This window comes from Schistosoma haematobium (genome assembly GCF_000699445.3).
Source record: "Schistosoma haematobium chromosome Unknown HiC_scaffold_236, whole genome shotgun sequence".
NCBI lineage: Eukaryota > Metazoa > Platyhelminthes > Trematoda > Strigeidida > Schistosomatidae > Schistosoma > Schistosoma haematobium.
The window spans coordinates 86,670-110,684 of NW_026137058.1; the positions used below are offsets into that span (position 1 = coordinate 86,670).

The window sequence follows — 24,015 nt, forward strand, 5'->3', positions numbered from 1 at the left end:
GTTTCTGCCGCCTCCTTTCCATTTCTTTTACAGATAAGCAATACCTGGAGGATTTATAATATTCGTTTGGCACTCTCTGGCGCGCGACTGCTCCCAACATGTTTGGTACCGATTCAAACGGCCGTTGAATCTGGTGGGGAGTATTGTAGGGCCAGTGAAATGTCACTGAGCCCTAGCCAAATCATCCGGCAGTTGGATCACTGAATGTCGAACAGATCATCGCTCCCTGCCAAGGTCATGTACAAGCAACGCGCATTAGTTAATCATACGCCATGGACTGGCCCATGCGGCAGTGGTCTTACTTTCGCTTGTATCTACTTTAACTAATATATTTCTGTAATAACGTCCTTTGTGTTGTACAGTCTTCAAAGCATCTATAGTACCTTGTTACGTCAATGGGGGTAGTCCACGTAAGGTGCTGACCACGAGGTGTGACTTCGACGTTAGTTGGTTCGTCACACCATTCACGTCTAACTCGAGTAGGCCTCCAATCATTTCGACATAGATCATCCACGTTGGTGATTTACACAATCTTTCATATATTACCACTATTGACTTAACTACTCCTATGAATCCGGTGTTCATCTTGCTGTGCTAATGCGGTATGGCAACTTGGATCGATGCATATATGTGCCTGGTCCTACGTTGTAGCCGACTGACTGACTGATTGACTGATGTTATTGGTTCACACCAAAGTTTTTTTATACAGATGATACATGTATCTGTAACCTAATAAATTTAACTTAGTGTATTGTACGACTCTCTGGTTGGTTTTCGAGTTACACAGTTTTGTAAAATCTATTTTCTTTAGTTTTATAATTAACTGAAGGAAATGTTCCCATTTTATTCATTCTACGATCATTAGTTTACAGATGGTGCCTCCGCACAAACGTGACCCAATCGTTCCACGAGGACATAACACTATCACTCGGAGGCTGGTCCCAACCGATACGCGTTTTACAAAGATTCTGTAAGAGTTGTTTGGCAGGAAGGTATATTGGAGCTATCAGTCCCAGTGGATCGAAAAGAGATGAAATGGCTCGATGTGTCCGCCCTTGATTCAGAGACATATCAACAATAGCTTCCATACTATTAGATTGCGGAAAAACTTTCCTTACAATTTCCGAGTTAGTCACCCATTTTTCAACTTGAAACCTCCTCGAGCCATCAATTCATTTAGTTGTACCACAAAACTTTTCGCCTCTTCATCATTGGGAAAGGATACTAGGCAATCATCCACATAAAAGTTGTTCAGTACCGATTCCCTACGCTGTTATCATAGTCACTAGAGAACCTTTGAGCCGTCTTCATCAATGCAAAGTTTGCACAGAAGGGTGAGGATATTGCCCCGAAGGGATGTGATGTCATCTGATACTCCACCGGTTCCTTCTCGATATCACCCTTCGGCCACCAAAGGAAACGTAGCGCTCCACAATCGGGCTTCGAGACCTTTACTTATAATAATAATAATAATTTATTCTCAAATAACAGTTTGTTACATGAGGCATGCCAGTTTACAGGCAAGATCAAATTGATACAAATGATACAATATACACTGTATTAAATTACATAGCTGGGTTGAAAATTTATAAGACATGAATGTAGATTGTTTTAATCAGTACTATAGTTGGCGCGCTTCACGAGAGTTGCGTTGCGAATGTGCGACTGACGATCAAGAATAGGTCCATTGAAGGTATGAGCTTCTAGAAATCGCAACCTTATGTCCCTTTGGGATATCCAAGGCTTTAAGGATGGTGCAGGATGAAGTAACCTGTTCCATATCTCAAGGGAGCTGAAAGAGGGAGGAAGTAAAAGAAAACACGAGAGGCAGAGTAGCCAATATTCATGTAGGAATGTTTAAGGTATGATTACTCAGTCTAATTTTCTTTTATTAAGGTATTTGTTAAGAAAGAGCATTTTAATAGGTTAAAGAAAATAAGCTTTAGCAAGGTGTGAGTGGACATACAACTGACAAATGGAGGCGATTCGGAAAAGAGCTGAGAGTATAAGATTATGTGTGATTATAAAATAAAATATAGTGCTAGAAACAGTATTGTGATATACAACTGGCTATCTTCCTTTTATTATCGAAGCTATTAGAGCCCCTTTCGTTTTTTTTAAGGTTTTATAGGGTCTTGAGTAGGCTTCGTATATTAGCGAATTGTCTAGTTTGCTTGTAATAGGATTTCTGAGTAGGAAGTGAAACCAATTTAACGTTCGTAACACGATTTAAAGAGGTATTTTGCGTGATAAATCAGCTTCAATACCTTAAGTCCGTGACATCCCACTAAACCATAAGGAGCCGTAATTAAGCAAAATGTTCTGCCCTACAGACATGGGTGGATTGAAGTTATCTCCCCACCTTCATGTTTGCTGGTCAGTAACGCCACCCTCCCTCCTTTTGTGATGTTAGGCTCTCCTACGTTTGTGGTAAGTATGATTAATGCTTTAATCAAAGTACATAGTTGGAATACACTGTCTCTACTAGGTCCATGTTACAAGCAAATCAGATATTTAAAAATTCTGTTTTATGGGTTAGACGTCCATATAGTATATCACACTGCTATGAAAATAACTAATGGTTTAAAGAAGTAAGGATTAATAGTAAATCAAAAGATATGAGAGGGTATAAAATTGTAGAAAAAAAAGAAAAAGACTTTAGGGTAAAAAAAATAAGACATTGAGAAACTCACAAGACTTTGTGGCCAAATTTTGAGCTTTGAATGATCGACCTTAGTAGATCAGCATCCATAAGATTGAGCTGTCTGTCTACTTGCAGTAGAAAAAAAAAGCATGACTTTTAGGAAGAATAATGTACATTTAACCTGTAGAGATTTGGGGACTGAAAGCTAGGGTTAGGAGCATGAAGTCATGAATAATGAATAGGAAATAATAGGAATAATAGGAAAGGATAAGCCATATATCCTGTGATTTGGTTATATTCATATTAGTAACAGTCGAACTTGTTAGAATTTTGTTCTTTCTAGATACTAGGCGGTCCATAATAAAGTGCCTCATCGGTGGGCGGGAGTTCAAGGTAATGTTGAAGCTCTTTGGAGTCTAGAAATAGGGTTATTAGCTTTTTGAATCTGGTAAACGTATCACAGTTACGGATAGGCATTGGCAGCCTGTTCCACAATAAACTGTACCGTACTGTAAAGAACTTACAACGCATTTGTTTTTGGTGTTTTACGGTAAGTAGTGTATATGCGTTGTTTCTAAGTCTATAGGCTGGGTCGTGGGTGATAGTCGGGCAGGAGGTTAGAAAGGAGAGCCCATATATCGCTTTGTAGAGAAATATTAAATTGTGTTTTAGCCTACGGTGCCATAAAGGTTCTAAAGATAGATGCTTACATCTGTCTGTGTAATCGAGATTCGAGTTACATCCTAGTAGTTGACGTGCGAAACGTCTTTGAACATCTTCTACTCTTATCTTGTCTGCGATATTCATATTAGAGAAGACAAAAGAGCAGTATTCAAGGGTGGGTCGTACACATATTTTGTAGAGAGTAAGTTTACCCTCTGTTGTGAAAAAGTTTTTCATTATAAAACCAATTAGCCGTCTAGATTTAGAAATAATAGAGGAGGCATGTTCTTCAAAGTTTAGGCTTCCTGTGTAATTAATTCCTAAATCGTGTACTGATTCGAGTGTTTGGACTATACATTCATTTAAGTGAAGTCGCGGTTTATAGGGATGCTTTCCAAAGTGCATGATCCCGCACTTGTTGAGGTTAAATGGTAATTGCCATTTTTCACTCCATATAGTTAAGTTATTGAGGTCCTTTTGGATCTGGGATACACTTTCGCTTAGTGTCTCAGGCTTATAGCTGTATACTATTTTGAGATCATCAGCATATAAGTACGGTTTCCCAAATTCTATGGTGTTACATATATCGTTTATATACATAAGAAACAAAAGTGGCCCTAATACGCTTCCCTGGATGACTCCACTGGTGATTGGTCTAGGGGACGAGAGACAGTCATTGTACTTTACCATCTGTTTACGTTCTGTTAAGAACGAAGCAAACCATGAGTACAGTGGGTTGTGTATTCCGAAGGACTTTAGTTTGACGAGTAGCCTTTTGTGTGGGACCTTATCAAAGGCTTTCTTAAAGTCTAGGAATAGGACTGATACAAGGAGTCCGCTGTCTCGTTTCAGAGTTATATCATTCAGGTAGTCGACTAGGCATGTATCGCATGATCTGGACCTAAGAAATCCATGCTGGGAGGTCGACAAGAGATTGTTAGTTAATAGATGTTGGACTACAGCCGCCTTAACTACTTTTTCCATCACTCTGGATACCACTGAAGTTATGTTTATAGGCCGGTAATTTTCAACGTTTGCTTCAGGTCCTGTTTTAATTTTGGGAATGATATGTGTAGTTTTCCAGGCAGTAGGGTAACACGCTGAAGAGAGTGATATCGCGAATAGTTTGAGAAGCAAAACACACATATCATCACCTCCACGTTTTAGCATGCTAGATGGAATACCATCTGGTCCATCAGTGTAGGAGTGTTTCAATGTACTGATTGCTTTGGAGATATTTTGTACACTGAATTCTACATTAGTAATTTCACAGGGAGTTACTGGGATTGGTTCTGAATCATTAAATGGTTTTTCGTTAGTTAGTGAGAAACAAAAATGTTCACTGAGTAATTCTGTGATAAGTTTGGGATCTTCGTATACTTGTTTGCCTTTAATGAATATACTCCCTCTCGATTTAGAGCGTTTAAGTTTATTTTGGAGTAGTATGGTGATTGCAGAGGAGTTATTATTAAGTTCAACTGCACGTTTTTTCTGTGCTACTGCTTTTTGTTTACTTATTGCCTTTGTTCGGACAAGTATTTCTGTCATCGTTACTAAAGAGGAAAAGTCATTTAAGTTGTGGAATCGAGTACAATGTCTTTGAACACGTCTTCTTGTACTGACCGGTATATAGAGATCTTTGGAGAACGTAGGTTTACAGTATTCTAAAGGTGCGATGTTGTTGATGATACTTTTGATGTTGTGATAAAATATATTGGTTAATGTGTCGGTATTGTTTGAGGTAAAGAAAGTTCTCCAATCAGTGCTTTTTAGGTAATTGTGGAAGTTATTCCAATCAACCTTGCGATAGTTTCTACGAAGTGTTACGGTTTTACTTATATCGGTTGTGGTTTTTACATTAAGGCTGCATATGACAATGTTATGATCGCTACCTGGGAACTTTTTTCCAATATACAAAGTATTGGGGATGAGGCCACTGGTAAAGACTAAGTCTAAGATGTTTTGATGTCTGGTAGGGCAATCGACATACTGAGTCCATTGTCCAAGCTCTAGACATTCAATAAATGATTCATAACGTCTCGGCGCTTTGACTGGCAGCCAAGAAATTTCGGGCATATTGAAGTCACCACAAATGAGCTTGCCTGTGAATGAGAGGGATGATGCTAGCGTGAATACCTCCGATAATACTGCTATTTCATCTATTGATGCGTTAGGTTGACGATAAACACAGCCGAGCAGTAAGGTAACGGAATTCGACGGCTTTAATACAATCCACACCGAATCCTTCAGTTTGTTTAGTTCAGGCATATCACATAGCAGTGAGTTCAGGCTAGAGTGAGCGTAAATAAGGCATCCTCTGCCTCGTCCATTCAATCTATCGCTTCTATATAGGGAATAGTTATCTAGAGATATGCTTCGGTCGGAAATATTACTGTTAGTCCATGCTTCAGATATCATAATAACTGATGGTTGATATATGGATACAAACAGGGCTAAATCCGTCTTTTTGTTGCAGATCGATCGAGCGTTGATAAGACATATATTAAGCAAGTGGCCTACTAAGTTAAAATGGGTGAGGGTATTTCGGATAAAGTCGTCGTAACCCTCGCGAGTGTAAGATGAGTTTGATGTGAGGGATTGGATGCTCTTCATTAGCTCGGTATTTTGATAGCTAAACTTATTGGGAGATGTATCAAATGAGCTGGTGAAGTTGATTGGGGAGTTTACCCAGGAGGAAAGGGTGGGAGTACTCTGTGATGGAAATTGTACGGAGGAAACAAATTTATGGTTTGCATGTGGTTTGAAATAACCTGGGCTATATGCTTCAACAGAGGTGTCACTAGGGGTCTTATTCCAAAAAAATCTTGTACAGGCCTACTGTGAAGTGTATGGTTATTTACAAAATAGTCTTGATGGTTAGACTCGTAGCCCCTGTTATGGCTTTTTACGTTAGCGCGAGAGGGGTCTGCTACGCGTAACTGGGAGGAGTTGCGACTGTTGTTATACATGGGAGCCGTTGTTATGTGATGGGTCGGTACTAAAGGGTATGAGAAGTTTTCTTTTTGAGAGTAATTACAGTTGCGATCCTGGGGAATGTAGGTAGGGTGTGGAGTGAGAAACCTATTATTACCATTCTTATTTATGGTTTTAGGCTTCAGAGGGAGATTTGGGTGGCCAGTTCTCTGGTAGTTTTCGTTAGTCTGCGTGTAAGAAGGCTTGCTACGTTGAAGCCCACCACCCTTTTTGCAACTTGGAGGTGTTGAAGGCAAGTTATACGATAGCAGCGGGGAGAACCTGCTCACTGTTCTTGGGATACCTATAGAGCAGTTGGGTTCAATCTTACGTGTTTCCCTATTCGGTATCATGAGTTTTGTCTTCCCACCCTTTATTTTCAGAGCAGGATTCTTTCGTTGTCTTTGTGAGATGAACTTACGTTCATTCAAGTCTACTTGTGGAATGTCTTTAGCAGGACAAATTTTCAAGTGTATAGGTTTAGTAGCACATGTGTTGTTACACGACTCACATTTTAGTACATTACTGAATGAACAGCTGGGATTAGTCATGTCGTTATGGTTTTTGGTGTCAGTTGGGGTCCGTATCTTATCCAAAGGTTTCTGATCTGTAGACTCATCTAGATCAACAGAGTGATCAGCCGTATGTGGAGTGGTGTCATGCTTAATGTTCGTGTGTTTTAAACTATTTGCTGTGTTGCAAACTGTCTCTGGCTGATTATTAACTGTAACACTCCCATTCAATTTTATCGCTTCGCGTCTTCTTACACGACGTTGACAGGGCGTAGGGTCTGGAGTGACTTTTATATTTTTGTATGGAATTAGTGAGCTAATGTTTTTGCTCAAATCAATAAACTGCTTAGCATCGTTACAACAGCCAAACATAAACAAGAGGGGGCAAGTTGATCTGTCTGACTTTTTTCTAAGGCGGATGACTTTGCAGTTAACGTTCGGCATACCGCATGCTCTTAGGCAAATATCTCTTAACTTAGATGGGTGTGTGCGGTCGGGGAGGTTATACACAACTGCATTGAAGGAGGACATTACTCTCTTCGTCACTTCTTCAGCCACAAACTCCAAAATACACTCAGCTTTAGTGAGTTGCTCAAGATTTCTGTCTGTATCAAGGCCCCATATATGAGTGAGGGGTGCTAATTGCTCAAGTTTGCCGTTAATTTCGGATAGAGAGTTTTGTAGCTGTCGGATGTCATTACTATATCTATCAGTATTTTGGTGTGTATGAGGTGGACCATTGGACTCTTTAGTTTTTGAAATTTTAGACTTAGGCCTTGGTAGCACATACTGTTTAGTAGACTGTGCTGACTTTTCAATGCACGTAGGTATAATGTCTTGTATGTCAACCAGTCTTACCGTTGGTATACTGCACGTAAAGATAGAGGGGCTGCGGATTTGGACCTTTTATTTGGCTTAGAAGTTGGTGAAATTCCTCTTTTACTGGAGTTATTGGACATGATATGAAAATAAGTGAGCACAGTGCTCGTTAAATTAAATATAATATCTGAGTATTAGTTGTTATTAAGTATTAACCTGGTTAATACTAGGATTAGAGACTGTGAGTATATAATAAATTGCAGACCTATTTACGACTTAAGTCCGCAATAGGTACAATACGAACTGGTAATTGTCCGTCGAATGAAAATAAGTTTTTTCTTATGTTTCGTGGTGAGATGTTCCCGATGTACAGGATAGGATGATAATCACAGTATAATACACCCTACAAAAGAGCAAGTCGAAGAATTCCTAAACCACGTGAAAAAAATGTTACCACTTTCAAAGTTCGCGCCAGTTGCATGAACATTTCTTCCACATCCGCGGAAACGTAACAGGATCCCAACTAAACTTGCTGTAGTATCTGGACCTTGGTAAAGAAGGTCATTCAAGGATTTACCAGCCACCTTAGCAGCACAATCCAATACCACTCTCACTCTGCTTGGTTTTCTGGGGTTAATCACTGCATGATGGGGCAAGTACCATTTTGGACGATAACCCGGATCGAGTTGCATACCTGGAACCACAACCGCGTACCCTTTGTCAATCGTCTGCTGCATGGAACAAGTGTAGCTTTCCCAAAAGTCTTTATTGCATGTGAGTCTACGTCTTAGACTTTCTAATCTTCGTCTAGCTAGATCATAGCTACCAGAGACTACATTTCTCTCCACCCTCCAAGGTAAAGGGACAATCCAATGACCCTCGTCAAAATAAGTGTCGCGCTCCACTATGCCAACTGCTTTCAAGTCATTTAAAGATAATGCTTTATCGGAGGAGTGCACGTCAGCAAATTCGTAGTTATATATTTCCTTTAACTGCTCTACAGGGTTGTCAGACTGAGAAATATAATTTACCATCCTTTTACTGTTTTTGCTAAAGCCTGCCGGTCCAAACAGAACCCATCCTAGAAGTGTCCTAATAGCATATGGGCTTTTTCTTCCACCCAATCTTTGATCTAGGACCCAATGCGCTTCAGGCACGTCACAACCAATAAGCAACATAACTTCACCATCCACTGATTCTGTCCAAGGCAAGTCAGTAAGATGAGGCCATTTCTTGGCGCTGTCCTTCACAGGTACTCTTGGTCGATGCACCGGCAACTCATCTACTACAACAGCCTGTTCAATACTTATACATTCGTCTCCGTTCAATGAGTAAGCTTTAAAGGCTTTAGTGGTCGATCTGCTTAACTTATTTCCGTTGACCGTTTTGATGGTAATCGACGCACCATCTGACGATAATCCTAAACGTCGTACAGTGCTTAACTTGATTACGGTCGTATCTGAGCCATTGTCTAGAAACGCATATCCAGAAACTTCCTTGTCCCCAGCTCTAAGGCGTACAGGGATCAGACCCAGAAACACGTCCTCTTTTAATGACTCTGTGTACCCACAGTGACTTTCTTTTAAGCACTCACTCGAACCACTCTGAACTCGGATGGTTTTATGCAACGATGGGTGATGCCGATCCCGACAACCTTCGACAGTACACACAACACGATCTTTACAATCCACAGATCTGTGGCCCCTTCGAAGACAACAATAACACAAGCCCTTTTCCTTTGCTTTCGCCCACTTATCGTTGACTGCTAAGGTGGAAAACTGGAAACATTTATCCACACTATGAGTTTCTCCGCATATAACACAAGGTGACTTGCTAACGATTTTACCGAACGACAGACCTTGTGTGGAACAGGCCACCTTGCTTGCAACTCGTTTACTAGCAGTTGCAATCTGTCCGAATCTGCTAAGCAATATTTCCGCTCTAGATGATACAAATTCTGTTAACTCAGCAAAAGTAGGCTCTCTTCCATTTGCTGTTACCTTTCCTACTGTCTCAGCCCATCTCATCTGTAAAACCGTGGGCAACTTCTTTACTATATTTTCAATTGTCACTACGGAGTTGAGATCCGCTGAATAATCCATTTGTTCTAAGGTTATAGAACAGTTTTCCATCTTTATCGCTAGTCTAGATAGACTTTCTGCGTCATTATGCGCAATATCAGGACCTTCAGTTAAATCTTTCATCAAAGCCCGACATATTTCGTGTGTTCTACCGAACAACCGTTTCAATATATCGCACGCCCTACGATAACCCAACGACGGTGGAAGCATTATGCATTCCTCTATGGCCTCTCGAGCCTTGCCTTTACAATAATGTAACAAGTACATGAGCCGTTGACCAACGTCATCAACCTTGGAAACCACATATAAATCAAATTGTCTAATAAATTTACAGTATTTAGCCGGTTGTCCATCAAAGGTACTTAGCTCTACCTTTGGAAGTTCAAGACCTACACTAAGAGATTCCAAGGTCACTTCCTTCCTCTTCGTTCCCGAATAATCTAGCAATTTTGACTTTTCTAGAGACTTTGTCCTAAGGTCATGAGAAGGACTTACAAACCTGTGAGTGTGCTCCTTTCCTCTGTCATCACAGTTAGAATCAGAAGACAACTTACTGCACGTGCTTTCGTTCAGCCTTAACGACCCAAACTCTCTCTGAAAGCACAGTAGTTGTTTCCTCTGCCTATCTTTCAAGTCTCTCATTTCTGATAACTGTCTCTCTTTCAACTCTGCTAAGGTAATTCTAGAGCTAACTTTACTACGTCTACTTACTAAACTAACATTAGAGCCATGACACGAAAATGCATCTAATTTGACTTGCCGTGCATCTGGAGGTGCATCCGATTGCATTTCTCCGTGACCCAACGCCAAGTTTTCGTTGACCTTATTGCGCTTTCCAGGCATTCCAGAATTTGTCACTTGAGATTACTGTTCGTTTGAGAACTGTAACGACCGAACAGCCAATATCCGGTTGGAACAACGGACTGACGAACCCAAAATTTATTCGATTAGACCAGACCAAGTTCCTCTGTATAGCCCACAACGCGTCTTTGAGATACTCGTATTATATTATATCAAAACACAAACTCTGTGCTCAATATAAACGGTTCTAACTAAGAAAACAGAACAAATTACATCAAAAATACAAAATACCTCAAACGGTACAGCCTGTGCTATACAGTCAGAAGTTTCTCTAACGCAAAGTAGCGCGCTAAACAATGAAAGAGACAGTTAATACTAAAGGGTTTGATACCTGAGAATCAATACAAATATTCCCAATAAGATGGGATCAAATATCTATCTGCAGGGATTGCAGCAATTCTCCCAAGCAGACAGTCAGAAGGTTAACAGTCACAAAATGAACCACGCCGTGACCTTGAGCTTAGTCAAACACAACCTTACTGTCAATGGTCCGGCAACATGCAATAGAAAATTAGGTAACAAAAAATAAGTCTTTAATCAAAATCACATAATAAAGGCTTAAACGGGGGAGACTGAAGAACAAAAGACATGGTTAAACGAGATCGAAACAAAGGTTGGAATACACAAAAGGGAGAAGGAACAAATAAATGAAAATACTGTTCAACAAAGAAGCTGCAGAGGGATTTTTACTGTTCTCTTTCTGTTACATAGATAGTCATGTAGAGCTGGGACATTCAGCCGTTTAAAATTCCTACCAGACATCAAAACATCTTAGACTTAGTCTTTACCAGTGGCCTCATCCCCAATACTTTGTATATTGGAAAAAAGTTCCCAGGTAGCGATCATAACATTGTCATATGCAGCCTTAATGTAAAAACCACAACCGATATAAGTAAAACCGTAACACTTCGTAGAAACTATCGCAAGGTTGATTGGAATAACTTCCACAATTACCTAAAAGCACTGATTGGAGAACTTTCTTTACCTCAAACAATACCGACACATTAACCAATATATTTTATCACAACATCAAAAGTATCATCAACAACATCGCACCTTTAGAATACTGTAAACCTACGTTCTCCAAAGATCTCTATATACCGGTCAGTACAAGAAGACGTGTTCAAAGACATTGTACTCGATTCCACAACTTAAATGACTTTTCCTCTTTAGTAACGATGACAGAAATACTTGTCCGAACAAAGGCAATAAGTAAACAAAAAGCAGTAGCACAGAAAAAACGTGCAGTTGAACTTAATAATAACTCCTCTGCAATCACCATACTACTCCAAAATAAACTTAAACGCTCTAAATCGAGAGGGAGTATATTCATTAAAGGCAAACAAGTATACGAAGATCCCAAACTTATCACAGAATTACTCAGTGAACATTTTTGTTTCTCACTAACTAACGAAAAACCATTTAATGATTCAGAACCAATCCCAGTAACTCCCTGTGAAATTACTAATGTAGAATTCAGTGTACAAAATATCTCCAAAGCAATCAGTACATTGAAACACTCCTACACTGATGGACCAGATGGTATTCCATCTAGCATGCTAAAACGTGGAGGTGATGATATGTGTGTTTTGCTTCTCAAACTATTCGCGATATCACTCTCTTCAGCGTGTTACCCTACTGCCTGGAAAACTACACATATCATTCCCAAAATTAAAACAGGACCTGAAGCAAACGTTGAAAATTACCGGCCTATAAACATAACTTCAGTGGTATCCAGAGTGATGGAAAAAGTAGTTAAGGCGGCTGTAGTCCAACATCTATTAACTAACAATCTCTTGTCGACCTCCCAGCATGGATTTCTTAGGTCCAGATCATGCGATACATGCCTAGTAGACTACCTGAATGATATAACTCTGAAACGAGACAGCGGACTCCTTGTATCAGTCCTATTCCTAGACTTTAAGAAAGCCTTTGATAAGGTCCCACACAAAAGGCTACTCGTCAAACTAAAGTCCTTCGGAATACACAACCCACTGTACTCATGGTTTGCTTCGTTCTTAACAGAACGTAAACAGATGGTAAAGTACAATGACTGTCTCTCGTCCCCTAGACCAATCACCAGTGGAGTCATCCAGGGAAGCGTATTAGGGCCACTTTTGTTTCTTATGTATATAAACGATATATGTAACACCATAGAATTTGGGAAACCGTACTTATATGCTGATGATCTCAAAATAGTATACAGCTATAAGCCTGAGACACTAAGCGAAAGTGTATCCCAGATCCAAAAGGACCTCAATAACTTAACTATATGGAGTGAAAAATGGCAATTACCATTTAACCTCAACAAGTGCGGGATCATGCACTTTGGAAAGCATCCCTATAAACCGCGACTTCACTTAAATGAATGTATAGTCCAAACACTCGAATCAGTACACGATTTAGGAATTAATTACACAGGAAGCCTAAACTTTGAAGAACATGCCTCCTCTATTATTTCTAAATCTAGACGGCTAATTGGTTTTATAATGAAAAACTTTTTCACAACAGAGGGTAAACTTACTCTCTACAAAATATGTGTACGACCCACCCTTGAATACTGCTCTTTTGTCTTCTCTAATATGAATATCGCAGACAAGATAAGAGTAGAAGATGTTCAAAGACGTTTCACACGTCAACTACTAGGATGTAACTCGAATCTCGATTACACAGACAGATGTAAGCATCTATCTTTAGAACCTTTATGGCACCGTAGGCTAAAACACAATTTAATATTTCTCTACAAAGCGATATATGGGCTCTCCTTTCTAACCTCCTGCCCGACTATCACCCACGACCCAGCCTATAGACTTAGAAACAACGCATATACACTACTTACCGTAAAACACCAAAAACAAATGCGTTGTAAGTTCTTTACAGTACGGTACAGTTTATTGTGGAACAGGCTGCCAATGCCTATCCGTAACTGTGATACGTTTACCAGATTCAAAAAGCTAATAACCCTATTTCTAGACTCCAAAGAGCTTCAACATTACCTTGAACTCCCGCCCACCGATGAGGCACTTTATTATGGACCGCCTAGTATCTAGAAAGAACAAAATTCTAACAAGTTCGACTGTTACTAATATGAATATAACCAAATCACAGGATATATGGCTTATCCTTTCCTATTACTCCTATTATTTCCTATTCATTATTCATGACTTCATGCTCCTAACCCTAGCTTTCAGTCCCCAAATCTCTACAGGTTAAATGTACATTATTCTTCCTAAAAGTCATGCTTTTTTTTTTCTACTGCAAGTAGACAGACAGCTCAATCTTATGGATGCTGATCTACTAAGGTCGATCATTCAAAGCTCAAAATTTGGCCACAAAGTCTTGTGAGTTTCTCAATGTCTTATTTTTTTACCCTAAAGTCTTTTTCTTTTTTTCTACAATTTTATACCCTCTCATATCTTTTGATTTACTATTAATCCTTACTTCTTTAAACCATTAGTTATTTTCATAGCAGTGTGATATACTATATGGACGTCTAACCCATAAAACAGAATTTTTAAATATCTGATTTGCTTGTAACATGGACCTAGTAGAGACAGTGTATTCCAACTATGTACTTTGATTAAAGCATTAATCATACTTACCACAAACGTAGGAGAGCCTAACATCACAAAAGGAGGGAGGGTGGCGTTACTGACCAGCAAACATGAAGGTGGGGAGATAACTTCAATCCACCCATGTCTGTAGGGCAGAACATTTTGTTTAATTACGGCTCCTTATGGTTTAGTGGGATGTCACGGACTTAAGGTATTGAAGCTGATTTATCACGCAAAATACCTCTTTAAATCGTGTTACGAACGTTAAATTGGTTTCACTTCCTACTCAGAAATCCTATTACAAGCAAACTAGACAATTCGCTAATATACGAAGCCTACTCAAGACCCTATAAAACCTTAAAAAAAAACGAAAGGGGCTCTAATAGCTTCGATAATAAAAGGAAGATAGCCAGTTGTATATCACAATACTGTTTCTAGCACTATATTTTATTTTATAATCACACATAATCTTATACTCTCAGCTCTTTTCCGAATCGCCTCCATTTGTCAGTTGTATGTCCACTCACACCTTGCTAAAGCTTATTTTCTTTAACCTATTAAAATGCTCTTTCTTAACAAATACCTTAATAAAAGAAAATTAGACTGAGTAATCATACCTTAAACATTCCTACATGAATATTGGCTACTCTGCCTCTCGTGTTTTCTTTTACTTCCTCCCTCTTTCAGCTCCCTTGAGATATGGAACAGGTTACTTCATCCTGCACCATCCTTAAAGCCTTGGATATCCCAAAGGGACATAAGGTTGCGATTTCTAGAAGCTCATACCTTCAATGGACCTATTCTTGATCGTCAGTCGCACATTCGCAACGCAACTCTCGTGAAGCGCGCCAACTATAGTACTGATTAAAACAATCTACATTCATGTCTTATAAATTTTCAACCCAGCTATGTAATTTAATACAGTGTATATTGTATCATTTGTATCAATTTGATCTTGCCTGTAAACTGGCATGCCTCATGTAACAAACTGTTATTTGAGAATAAATTATTATTATTATTATAAGTAAAGGTCTCGAAGCCCGATTGTGGAGCGCTACGTTTCCTTTGGTGGCCGAAGGGTGATATCGAGAAGGAACCGGTGGAGTATCAGATGACATCACATCCCTTCGGGGCAATATCCTCACCCTTCTGTGCAAACTTTGCATTGATGAAGACGGCTCAAAGGTTCTCTAGTGACTATGATAACAGCGTAGGGGAATCGGTACTGAACAACTTTTATGTGGATGATTGCCTAGTATCCTTTCCCAATGATGAAGAGGCGAAAAGTTTTGTGGTACAACTAAATGAATTGATGGCTCGAGGAGGTTTCAAGTTGAAAAATGGGTGACTAACTCGGAAATTGTAAGGAAAGTTTTTCCGCAATCTAATAGTATGGAAGCTATTGTTGATATGTCTCTGAATCAAGGGCGGACACATCGAGCCCTCGGGATTGAATGGGACACCACACACGATGTTTTTAATTTTCGTTTTGATCCAGGAGAAAAACTCCGACTAGGAGAGGAATAATATCCACCATTTCATCTCTTTTCGATCCACTGGGACTGATAGCTCCAATATACCTTCCTGCCAAACAACTCTTACAGAATCTTTGTAAAACGCGTATCGGTTGGGACCAGCCTCCGAGTGATAGTGTTATGTCCTCGTGGAACGAATGGGTCACGTTTGTGCGGAGGCACCATCTGTAAACTAATGATCGTAGAATGAATAAAATGGGAACATTTCCTTCAGTTAATTATAAAACTAAAGAAAATAGATTTTACAAAACTGTGTAACTCGAAAACCAACCAGAGAGTCGTACAATACACTAAGTTAAATTTATTAGGTTACAGATACATGTATCATCTGTATAAAAAAACTTTGGTGTGAACCAATAACATCAGTCAATCAGTCAGTCAGTCGGCTACAACGTAGGACCAGGCACATATATGCATCGATCCAAGTTGCCATACCGCATTAGCACAGCAAGATGAACACCGGATTCATAGGAGTAGTTAAGTCAATAGTGGTAATATATGAAAGATTGTGTAAATCACCAACGTGGATGATCTATGTCGAAATGATTGGAGGCCTACTCGAGTTAGACGTGAATGGTGTGACGAACCAACTAACGTCGAAGTCACACCTCGTGGTCAGCACCTTACGTGGACTACCCCCATTGACGTAACAAGGTACTATAGATGCTTTGAAGACTGTACAACACAAAGGACGTTATTACAGAAATATATTAGTTAAAGTAGATACAAGCGAAAGTAAGACCACTGCCGCATGGGCCAGTCCATGGCGTATGATTAACTAATGCGCGTTGCTTGTACATGACCTTGGCAGGGAGCGATGATCTGTTCGACATTCAGTGATCCAACTGCCGGATGATTTGGCTAGGGCTCAGTGACATTTCACTGGCCCTACAATACTCCCCACCAGATTCAACGGCCGTTTGAATCGGTACCAAACATGTTGGGAGCAGTCGCGCGCCAGAGAGTGCCAAACGAATATTATAAATCCTCCAGGTATTGCTTATCTGTAAAAGAAATGGAAAGGAGGCGGCAGAAACTGGTCGGGAAACAGCGAGTCATAATATGTTAGTAGGACGTTGGTTAAACGTAAAGCGATTAACCATAGAAATAATGAAAAGAACAAAACGTTTTATTGTTCTATCAAGTCGCGCTGAAATATATAGCCTTGAAAAGTAATTCAGTTCCTCCGATGACAAACGTTAAGTCTGCCGCAAGAGTAATGATGCTATAGCGATAGTAGGATAAGTGTATTATCAATCGATATCCATATTTGTACTGTCATTAGTTTAAAGTTGTAAGTCGGACAGTGTCGTTGACAGCTATTAATTAGTGTCAAATTCTAGTTATATCTATATCTAACAGACTAACCGTAAGTACAGAAGTATAACAGTGAAGAGTGGTCGTGATTTCGTTGTGCGAAGCTATTGACCAACTTGTAGTCACAGTTTGAAAAGTCGATGACTGCTGTTACAGTCAGTAAGGGTTGAAGGCTACAAATCGACAGCAAAAGGTGGCACGATGAAGTCTCTAAAAGATGATAAACGGTGAATGCTGCGTGTTTGTTCGGTTAGTGAACAGAAAAATATCGAAAAGAACATAAGAAACCAAGAGTGTCACTCTGGACTCATGTCAATGATACCCGTGAAAAACGCTGTCAGTGTTGGGATAGAGGCGACAATATCGTTTTCAGTTTGCAGGAGATTCGCTCGACTGCATAAACTGATGATTCGCGCGAATGATATTGTCGTCAGACCACCAATTGAACTGGACAGGTTGTAAATCGTCGAGTAGTTGAACAGCCGATTGATGTACCGGAATCATCTGTTAATTAACAGCCACGAGGAAACAATACTTCATAAAATGAAGTACGACATCGAAGTAGAACAACTACAATAGTTCAGATGTGTTACAATGTCAAGTCTAAATAACATCGTTCTTACGTATACTGACAGTTGCACTGAACGTTCGCTTAGGTATGATTAGCGTAACAGTTGGATGTGTGAATAAAAACATATACGAAAACTATGGTTGGGTTCGTGGAGAATTTTCGAGGACGTTTAGATATTTTCCAAACCCGTATCGCATGTAAATAAACCGAAAATAGAATTGAAATGACTGTCGTGTAATAAGGAAATCGAGCCATGATTTACCGTGTGAATTAATAGCAAATACAAGGGGTATAATAAACATTAATTAAAATGGTGACCACCAATGTAACTAAGGTTTAGAGGGTCCAGGTAACGTGGCCATTTCGTAAAAGGCTGATACAAAGAGCTTATTACCTAGCGTTAAGTGACATATTAAGTACGACAACATGTGTACTTGGGACATGGACTAAGCGTGCTCGTGTACATGAAATATGTTTTACCACAGTATGTCGACTAACGAATCATAAATGTACATGATTTCGACTAAAACTTGACGGCAGTGACAGAATATATGACTAGTTTACGTGAAAGCAACTACGAAATGTTATCACGCATCATAAATATAGTACGAAATAATCTAATGAAATTATGAAACTCGCCTGGGTTACTCTTGCCTTTAAGTAATGAAGTAGGCAGTAGTTTGAATCTGGATTATGTACGAGGTACTGTTGATTAAATTTTTCGATTAACACAGCGTTGTAGACTGACGAACAGTCTAAACGAGATCTAAGATCGCAGGAAATTTATAGTTCAAACTCACCGTGAATTTCTAGCATTCGTATCCTCTGTTTGGCCATGGAACTCAGCAATTGGAAATTAGGCAGGCAGTGATAAAAAAAGTAAAACATTCTAGTGGATAGTGGTTAAGCAGAAAGATGAATTTATAGTCGATAGTTAATCTTGTCTTATTTATACCAGTGGATAAGGTACAAAGAGATATGCGTTCGTGTTGCCTTGTGGCTATACTCACGAGTGGTTGATATTTTAACAGACATATTACACAGGAGCATTTACATGCTCCTAATGCTTGTTAAAGAACCACGATAGCCGATTATAATCGTAGTTGATTGGTTAGTTCTGTCGATTGAACGAATTATCTAGGTTTAAATGCTAATCAACATTGACATGAAGCAACGAAAGTTCACAGTAACAGATTAACATAGGCGATGATAAAAATGAAAAGAATAAGTATAGAATACAATAATAAAGATTATAGTGATAGGTTGCGTTATTCGAAGTCTTGCTCACCAGTGTATATCACCAACGTGGATGATCTATGTCGAAATGATTGGAGGCCTACTCGAGTTAGACGTGAATGGTGTGACGAACCAACTAACGTCGAAGTCACACCTCGTGGTCAGCACCTTACGTGGACTACCCCCATTGACGTAACAAGGTACTATAGATGCTTTGAAGACTGTACAACACAAAGGACGTTATTACAGAAATATATTAGTTAAAGTAGATACAAGCGAAAGTAAGACCACTGCCGCATGGGCCAGTCCATGGCGTATGATTAACTAATGCGCGTTGCTTGTACATGACCTTGGCAGGGAGCGATGATCTGTTCGACATTCAGTGATCCAACTGCCGGATGATTTGGCTAGGGCTCAGTGACATTTCACTGGCCCTACAATTGCATATAAGGATATAGTACAGGAAGAAAGATTTAGTACACAGAAAGGAAGATATGAAGCGATTTTAATCTCTTAGTTTAAGGGAAGACAGACAGTGTATACACCGACGCCACTGTGATCGATTCTGAGCCATCTCACCAAGAGTCTACAACCATTGGTTACGATAGTCACGTGGACCCTAACTGAGTAGTCTGCATCTACCAACATGGCTCAGACCAGATGTTAGTGTCTTCAAGCACTAATGCCACGTTTTGGTTTGGCCACCCCTAACTTTCTTCCAACCATCCCCAACACCCGTTAGCATTGCACCATTTCATCTCTTTTCGATCCACTGGGACTGATAGCTCCAATATACCTTCCTGCCAAACAACTCTTACAGAATCTTTGTAAAACGCGTATCGGTTGGGACCAGCCTCCGAGTGATAGTGTTATGTCCTCGTGGAACGAATGGGTCACGTTTGTGCGGAGGCTCAGAACGATCAGTGTTCCTCGAAGCATTATAAATGAAAACTGAAAGAACTTTAAGGCGATTGAGCTGCATTTATTTTGTGACGCCTCTGAATCTGGTTACGGTGCGGTAGCTTACTCGTGGAACATCCCTAAGCACCAAGCACCATACAGCGTTCTACTCTATAGTAAGTCTAGAGTGGCACCTATAAAACAGGTGACTGTGCCTAGACTGGAACTAGCAGCGGCAGTATTGAGTGCTAGAATAGGGAAGTTTTAAATAGGAACCTTCCTCAGGTGTTTGACAAGACTCACTTCTGGACGGATTCTATGATAGTACTGTACTATATAAAAAATACAGATAGTAGGTATTCCACCTTCGTGGCTAATCGCCTGGCCGCTATTCATCATTTAACATCTGTGGACCAGTGGGGGCACGTAGAGTCCAATGAAAATCCTGCTGACTGGACATCACGAGGCATACGGAAGGAGCTAGATTTAAAGAACTGGATTGAGGGTCCTTCCTTCTTAAGGAAGAGGGAGTCTGTAGGAACACTAACGCTTATGTGCGAAAACCCCCCAGAAAATGTTGAATTTAAAAGATGTCACACGACCAACGCAGTTGCAAAAACATAGCTTAAGTCCAATTCTGCTATATCACTCAAATTGGATAAAGCTGATTAAAGCGGTAGCATGGCTCAGAAGATACGTGACCTATATAACCATCATGTACTCCCATCACAAGGACAGGTCCCTAAGTGTGGGCTATCTGTCAGTTGATGAATTGGATGCAGCTAAACACAAGATATTAGCCTTAGTGCAAAAGGAAGTGTATGGGGAAGCAGTAAAAGTGTCTCGATGCAATGGCGTAAGCGCAACTGATATAAAAGAGCTAAAAAATCTTTCACCTACGCTAATCGATGGATTGCTTTGTGTCGGCGGACGATTAAATTACTCGGATTATCCACTCTCAATCAGACATCCGGTAATTTTACCCAGTCATCACTCCGTAACAGAACTTATTATTAGACACCATCACCACCTAGAAGGTCACACCGGGACATCACAAGTGTTAGCTACCATACGAAGAAATTATTGGATTGTTAAAGGAACCAGTGCAGTTAAACGAGTGATAGGTAGATGTGTGAGGTGTATACGCGCGAAAGCCACATCAGGCCAACAGATGATGGCACCTCTCCCCAAGTGTCGAGTGCAGCAAAGCTGGTTTTGCTTCTCCTCCGTCGGGATAGACTATTTTGGGCCGTTGATAGTTCGTCGGGGAAGAAGTGAGGAAAAAAGATATGGATGCCTATTTACGTGTCTCCAAACACGTGCCGTACATTTGGAAGTAGCTTTCAATTTGAGTACTGATGCTTTTATAATGGCCTTAATACGTTTCATAGGGAGGAGAGGAACTCCTAAGGAAATCTATAGCGACAATGGAACTAACTTTGTCGGGGCTACTTCCGAATTACGGGCTAATATGAGTGTGTGGGACAAGCATAAAATAAACGACTTAACAGTATCGAAGGGTATACACTGGCATTTCAACCCCCCACTAGCTAGCCATCGAGGAGGAGTTTGGGAGAGATTAATACGGTCTGTTAGGAGGATCTTACTATCTATTTCCAACGGGCAAATATTACACGATGATAGTTTGGCAACTTATTTTGTGGAGGTAGAACGAATTTTAAACAACCGCCCAATCGTTCCTGTGACGTCAGATGAAAAGGATGATTTGGCGCTCACGCCAAACACTTTGTTATTACTAAGAGACTGTGATGGTTTAGGAGTGGAGTGTAGTGTTGCGGATAGGTATTCAAAGCGATGGAGACAGGTCAATTGTTTAGCCAATACCTTCTGGCGTCGATGGATAAAAGAGTACATTCCTTTACTGCAAGTGAGGCAGAAATGGTTTTGCAAACACAGAAACTTAAAAGAAGGCGATGTAGTTCTAGTGGCTAACGATGCAACTACTCGGGGTTCATGGCCAATGGGACGGGTTGATAAGTGCGAGACAGACAGAGATGGATTGGTAAGAACAGTGATGGTGCGAATGAGAGAAGGTGTAGTAAGAAGAGATGTGCGAAAGCTCTGCCTTCTAGAGGGAGCCGAGTAATTGTAGATTGTAGCTTAGGTTTATGGATGTACAGGCGTACCGTTGTAAGTCCTGTGCCTCCCATTGATATAGAGCAGTTAGTAAGGAGAGCCATGACAGAAATGTATTCTAAGGTGTCTTTGCGTAGCTGGAGGGATTTTGGGGGCCGGTGTAACAGAAAGAGAACAGTAAAAATCCCTCTGCAGCTTCTTTGTTGAACAGTATTTTCATTTATTTGTTCCTTCTCCCTTTTGTGTATTCCAACCTTTGTTTCGATCTCGTTTAACCATGTCTTTTGTTCTTCAGTCTCCCCCGTTTAAGCCTTTATTATGTGATTTTGATTAAAGACTTATTTTTTGTTACCTAATTTTCTATTGCATGTTGCCGGACCATTGACAGTAAGGTTGTGTTTGACTAAGCTCAAGGTCACGGCGTGGTTCATTTTGTGACTGTTAACCTTCTGACTGTCTGCTTGGGAGAATTGCTGCAATCCCTGCAGATAGATATTTGATCCCATCTTATTGGGAATATTTGTATTGATTCTCAGGTATCAAACCCTTTAGTATTAACTGTCTCTTTCATTGTTTAGCGCGCTACTTTGCGTTAGAGAAACTTCTGACTGTATAGCAAAGGCTGTACCGTTTGAGGTATTTTGTATTTTTGATGTAATTTGTTCTGTTTTCTTAGTTAGAACCGTTTATATTGAGCACAGAGTTTGTGTTTTGATATAATATAATACGAGTATCTCAAAGACGCGTTGTGGGCTATACAGAGGAACTTGGTCTGGTCTAATCGAATAAATTTTGGGTTCGTCAGTCCGTTGTTCCAACCGGATATTGGCTGTTCGGTCGTTACAATCTACAACAGGTGGTTTGGGATGTTCACCCTCAACTCGATGTGGATGGTCATTGGGACTTCTTACTGCACACGCTCTTATGTGCTACAGACCATTCAGTTCCTCAAACGGTTCCCAAAAGCTGCAAGCCACCTACAGTAATCAAGAACCGTACCCTTCGCCTGCTAAGCCGCAAAAGGCACTGCTGGGCGGAATACAAACGAACTAATAACGATGGAGCGTATAGGCAATATAAACATATCAGGAACATATGCACGAAGGCTATAAGAGAAGACAGGCTTCTGTACCAAACAAAGCTTATGGACAAATTCGCCTCTAACCCTAGAAGCTTATTCCGTTATGCAGCCTCTCTTCGTCAAGCCAAAACAGGAGTTTCTCAACTGGTAGGTCTTAACGGCCCGACGAACAATGATGGCGACGCCGCTAACCTTCTGGCGGCACATTACTCTCAAACATTTCAACCGGCTGACATCAACTTTACTGACGACAGTTTCATCTGCAATTCCACAGGACTTTCTGAAGTAGACCTAAGCGCTGACTTGGTGTTCCGGAAATTGCAGCACATGAGACTAGACACTTCTCCTGGCCCGGATACGGATCATCCTGCCATACTGAGGGAGGCAGCCTCAATCCTGACAACGCCGCTCAGCGTGATGTTTTCTCACTCGCTTAGCCGAGGCAAATTACCGGAAAATTGGAAGTTGGCTCACATCACACCAATTTTCAAAGGTGGTCGACGCAATGAACCTTCAAGTTATCGGCCGGTGGCTCTTCTGTCATTACCTTCAAAACTCATGGAGTCCCTGATATGCGACGGTTTAAATGACTATCTACTGTCCTTAAATTTCTTCTCACCCCAACAGCATGGTTTGAGGAAGGGTTACTCTTGTATAACCAACCTGCTGACTGCGGAAGAACTTTCCACACAATCTTCAATAGTTTCATCCGTCCCCATTTAGAGTACGGAAACATAGTACTCCCCCCCTCACTCCAAAAGGACAAGGTCACTTTGGAGCGTATCCAGCGGCGAGCCACGAAATCAGTTCGAGGACTCAAATCTAAGCCTTACGAAGAACGCCTCCGTTCACTAGACCTTTACCCACTAGAATATAGGCGTCTTAGAGGTGATTTATTAATGGCTTATAGTATTCTTAACACTTCTGGACATCCTCTTGAACACCTACTTAAGCTTAGTTCGAATAACAACCTAAGGGGTAACACCCAGAAACTGGAAACACAACATAGCAAGACGGAATGTAGACACAATTTCTACTCCTTAAGAGTTGTCAAAAGCTGGAATTCGCTGCCAGCCGAGCTAGTCCAAGCGACTTCTCAGGAGTCCTTCAAGAGGCAACTTGACCTATTCTTAAGGACCAAGAACAGCATCACATTATGATTTACCAATCT

At 40.4% G+C, this 24,015-nt stretch overlaps 1 protein-coding gene across 1 annotated transcript; it reads left to right on the forward strand.

Annotated features, from left to right (window-relative positions):
- The first annotated feature begins 1,186 nt into the window (after positions 1-1,186).
- MS3_00004722 (uncharacterized protein) lies at positions 1,187-15,775 on the forward strand. The gene is made up of 2 exons (XM_051212688.1): positions 1,187-1,693; positions 1,743-15,775. The coding sequence occupies exon 2, from the start codon at positions 11,732-11,734 to the stop codon at positions 13,601-13,603; it is 1,872 nt and encodes a 623-aa protein (XP_051064054.1). The 5' UTR covers positions 1,187-1,693; positions 1,743-11,731; the 3' UTR covers positions 13,604-15,775.
- Positions 15,776-24,015: the final 8,240 nt, after the last annotated feature.